This window comes from Lactuca virosa, chromosome 2 (assembly GCF_052849685.1).
Source record: "Lactuca virosa cultivar CGN04683 chromosome 2, Lactuca_virosa_CGN04683_v6, whole genome shotgun sequence".
NCBI classification, from domain to species: domain Eukaryota; kingdom Viridiplantae; phylum Streptophyta; class Magnoliopsida; order Asterales; family Asteraceae; genus Lactuca; species Lactuca virosa.
In genome coordinates, this window is record NC_136427.1 from 294,754,795 (window position 1) to 294,759,782 (window position 4,988).

The 4,988-nt window shown below is 32.7% G+C and overlaps 1 protein-coding gene across 1 annotated transcript; it reads right to left on the bottom strand.

Moving 5' to 3' along the window:
- Positions 1–2,519: 2,519 nt before the first annotated feature.
- On the bottom strand, positions 2,520–3,119 carry LOC145158673 (uncharacterized). Its single transcript, XM_079077534.1, has one exon. The coding sequence runs from the start codon at positions 3,117–3,119 to the stop codon at positions 2,520–2,522; it is 600 nt and encodes a 199-aa protein (XP_078933660.1).
- Between the last annotated feature and the right edge of the window lie 1,869 nt (positions 3,120–4,988).

Here is a 4,988-nt window from a genome sequence, read left to right on the forward strand (position 1 = left end):
AAACATATGCAAAAGCGGGTCAAACGATTTTGATGTCTTCAAGGCGGCCTTAGACTAATTTGAAAAAATAACGCCAACCCGCAAAGCTTTTCCGTACGTGAAAGCATGGCTAAAATTGAAAGACGCTCCAAAACGGATACAACAAACGGAAGGAACTTCACAAACCTCTTCCAGTTCAAAGCGGTCAAGAAACCCGGATTCAACGTCCTAACAATTGGACGGACGAACACACATCGACATCAACGATTATCCGCTCGATCTTGAAAACGAGCAATCTCTTCGTCGGCCCGTTGGAAGAAGTAAAGCAAAAAAATGGGTTCGGCGTCTACGAGATCTAGTGTTATGGATCATTTTGAAGACAAATTTGATCGATAAGTGCAAGTTCAAGAGAACAAGGCCGAGATTATGAGTCGGGTAGAAAAAATTGATTGAAGCGTAAACGTCATTTCAAGAGGCACAAGCGACGCTTCAAACAAAAACCGATATGAAAATCTTGAAAATGAAAGCAGACGACCTCAATGGCGAAGAGTTGGAGCTTTTTCTCGCGATGAAAAAGTCCGTTCGAGCCCGACGTAGGTATAGGGGGTAGTTTAATGTAGTTATGCTTGGTATTTTTAGGTTTTTTATTTTTAATGTTATTTTTATTATTTTATTTTAATTAATGTAATTTTTATTTTTAATGTTATTTTTATTTTTTTATTTTAATTAATGTATTTTTTATTTAATATAATTTGCTATTTAAATTTAATGAAAAACTAGTATTTACAAAAAAATTATATGATTTTTATGTATTTTTTTATTTAAATTTAATTAAAAAAATGAGATGGAGTTGTGTGTTTGGTGGTAGGTATCATATATGTTTAGTGGTAGTTTATGATGATGATGTGACACATATTACTATAATGGTTAGTGGTGAGTATAACGGATGGTCTAATTATATATATATATATATATATATATATATATATATATATATATATATATATATATATATATTCCCATGGGCATACGAGAACCGAAAAGTTTTAACTTTCTTAGTTTGGTTACAAATTTTTATATTGTTTATATTTTTGCCTAAGTTGTTTAAAGTTATTAGTTTTTGACGGTTTTGTCACACTTTTGTAGTTTTTTCCAAAACTGCCCCTTTTGGTTTTTTCTTTTACACTTAGGCCACCAATTTAACTTTCTTACTCTGGCCACAAATTTTCATATTGTTTATACTTTTGCCTAAGTTGTTTAAAGTTATTAGTTTTTGACGGTTTTGCCACACTTTTATAGTTTTTTCCAAAACTGCCCCTTTTGGTTTTTTCTTTTATACTTGGGCCACCAATTTTCCAACTCTGATAACTTTGGTCACATTTCTTGTTGTTTTATCCATTTTGCCAATTCAAAACTCAATTAACGTCAAAACCTTATTCACCACATGCGGAGCATGGACTTCTCCTAGTTATTATGAAACACCCTCGTACTTCGTTTTTTAACTTGGTATTAATTATTAATTATTAGGCTAATTACCTCAAAAACTCTATTGTAACGCTATCGTGAACGCTAACCATGCCATAATTGCAAAATGATTTACACGAAACCTACTCGAAGTTGATTAGTCATGGCATACCTAAGCTTAAAAATCTAACCAACGCTCATCTACTTCACAACCCAGTGAAACGATGGGTTACCAAAATTTCTGAAATTAGAAATCGAGAAATAAATAAATGCGTGTTCATCATGAATAAATGTTAATTAAAACCAACAAAACAATTGAAATACTATACGATTATTCATTTGAACTGTTTTTCTTAAATTGTTATGTAAAACTTGTCACCTAAAACGATTCCTAAAACCCGAACCTAAGATTGCAAAAAAAATATATGAATAAATATAGAAAATGAATTGCCCTCCATGCACGCTACGAAATCTTAGTTTGAAAATGAGTCAAAAAGCATTAATTGCAAATTACAATTCTAATGGATTTCGTGTCCTCAAACTAAGAGCTTTAGAATTTTATATATATACAGAGAGGCAAATCGAACGAAAATAAGGAGCTTTATTTATTTTCTAGAGAAGCATAACAAATTCCCTTTGTCCTTAACAATAATTGTTTAAGTTAGTTAAATTTTCTTTATTGTTTAAAACAATTCATTTTTAAAAGCTTTTTATTTTATATAATTTTAAATATTTCAAAATTTCATATATATATATATATATATATATATATATATATATATATATATATATATATATATATATTGTTGGATATTTTTACACAAACAAAAATTACATTTTTGTTGAATATATTTATACAAACAAAAATTACAACTTTTCAATGTTACATATCATTAAAATTTGATCATAGATTGAGTTTTGTAATTCTGTAATATTATTTAAATTTATTTCACGGCGGGACGATTGTACATCAAACTTTGTTCAAAATGATTAGCTATTTATTTTTTGGATCTAAAAACATGAACAATTTATCAGAATAAAAAAAAAAGCAAAAAAAATGTATCATTGAATTCTCTTCATGATGCCTTACCATGACGTACAAAAGACAGCATTGCTTTCTTAACTTTCTTAATCTTATGACCTTTCTTCAACCCACCGCCGAAGCACAGCGTCGACGTTGGTGAATCTGAACCACCACCACTCGCAATATCCTCCTCCAATCCAAACTTCACCACCGACGTCCTCCGCCACCCATCCGTCTTCCTCATCGGCGTGGACTGTGACGAGGAGGACGACGAAGAGGAAACTGAGCAAGTAGAAAATGAAGAAGGAGGCGCCGCCTTCATGTTCCTTTTCCGGGAAGAAGAAAGAAAAATGGCTCGAAGAAAACTGGAAGTCTTTGGAGAGTGGTTAATCATCTGCATTGATGAGTTGTACTTTTGGGTGAATTGGTTGTACGAAGGGGGAGGTGTGAGAGGAGGGAGAGATGATTCAGTGAGTGCGTGTTTTGGAGTTCCTGGCTGCGACTCCCACATGAACGGCACAGATCCTGCTGATGCAGTCCCATAGTACAATACCCTAAACGATGATTCACCAACTCCATTGTTGCTACGGGTACCTTCCAACTGCAATTTGATTTGCAGTGCTTTGGGTGTTGTACCTTTCGTTGTATGCATTGTACTCCAATTATTTCAATAATTGAATGCTTCAAGAGATAGAGTGGATTTAAAGCCGAGTTAGCTTTGCTTTGTGGGTATCATCATCTTATTCATGAATAGAAATATCGTAGTGGTATATATGGTAGCTCATGTACAAGTTTTCATGCACATATTACAAGAGTTTATCTTTGACCCTAGTTTGATTTTATGTACAAGTTTTGTTACAAATTGTGCAATCCATTACTTCACCATCACCAGATACTAACTAATCCTTAAATTTGAATTTGAATTTGATTAGTAATTAAAAGAATCTCCTAAAATCTTGCATTGGGATATTATTTAAAACAGAACATAGAAGTGGTTTGTTGCCATAAAAATATCAAAAATAAAATTTTAGAATATAATCACGATATTAGTTAATTAATAATTAATTAATAAAAGTAATAAAAAACAGTAGAATGCAAATATCATGTGTCGACGCATGGGCTTTAAATGCTTGACAAATGGCGAAATTCATACGATAAGGAGCTTATAAATCGCTTCACCAACCCAGCATTAAATATTAATGGGTGTTAATAGTAAAATATGATGTAAGTTTGATCCTTTTATATCTTCATTCGTTACACTTTATTATTTTATAGCAATCGAATCTCTGAAAGTCTCTTTAAAAATAGCATGTACATACCACATGGATTAAAAATAGCATCCGCATACCACATGCATGGATTTAAATATGTCTGATATCAATCTATCATCAATCATTTTGTGTAGAAATATACATATATATTTATTTCTTGTAACTACATAAACTGAAAATCATATAACAAAACAAAACATAAAAGTGGAAAGCTAATATACACTCTTGTAGACACCCACTAGCCACTACAAGAAAGGTGATCATTAGCGGCGACAGACGTCACCGCTAAAGTGTAGGTATGTCGCCGCTAAAGCTATTAGCAATGCTCCATATGTCACGTGACATACCCTTGGGGATTGTCTAATGTCATTGGGATGTCTGCAGGCCCCTCGATGTCATTAAAATAAGTATGAATTTTACTTTTCCGGCTTATGTAAATTTTTACAAGAGTCGCATCAACGCTCCGCAACAACTGAGCACGTTTGGGATCCAAGTTAACCTTATCCAAATCAAACTTATTTTACAAATACAAAAAAGTTAGTTAATTAAATACCAATCACAACTAAACTTAAAATATTATCCAAGTTATCTTTAGATGTACGACTGTTGCATTCCTTAAAGCGGGGGAAACATTGTCCCAACCAGATACACTGAACGGGATGTTCATCCACATATATCTCTCAATCTTATGGGTAAACCAATTACCATGCTTCCCGACAGTGATCTCCCTGGAAGAAATCCAACACCCCGGGATTTCCCTTGTTTGTATGTATCAACTTTTCTAGTTGGATGTTTTTTGATAGTCCCCTTCTTTTTTTAAGAAGCTCGGCTGAAAAAAATACAATTAAAATAATTAGTCACGATAGCTTATAATAAATTAATAAAAATAGCTAATAAATATATCATAATAAGACTTATCATCATGTTCGTGTTGTCCGCGATCAAAGCCTACTGGAGGTGGTAGATTCCCGACTTCATCACGTCCATGTCCTAGGCCCATAACATTCGTCATCATGTAAAAAAGTATCGTCAACCTAAACCTCATATATAGCCTGTAAAATTACAAGATGTACAATATAGAAACACAATATAAATAAAAGTTATTTACCCTACAAAATTATAAAATTGCAATATGTACAATAAAACCCATCTGGCAGCTTAACATCTCTTATAAATCGACAAAAGATTTTGTAGTCAGGTTTCTTGAATGAGTATCTTGCATGTGGTCTAGTGAACTTGTTACCCATTCT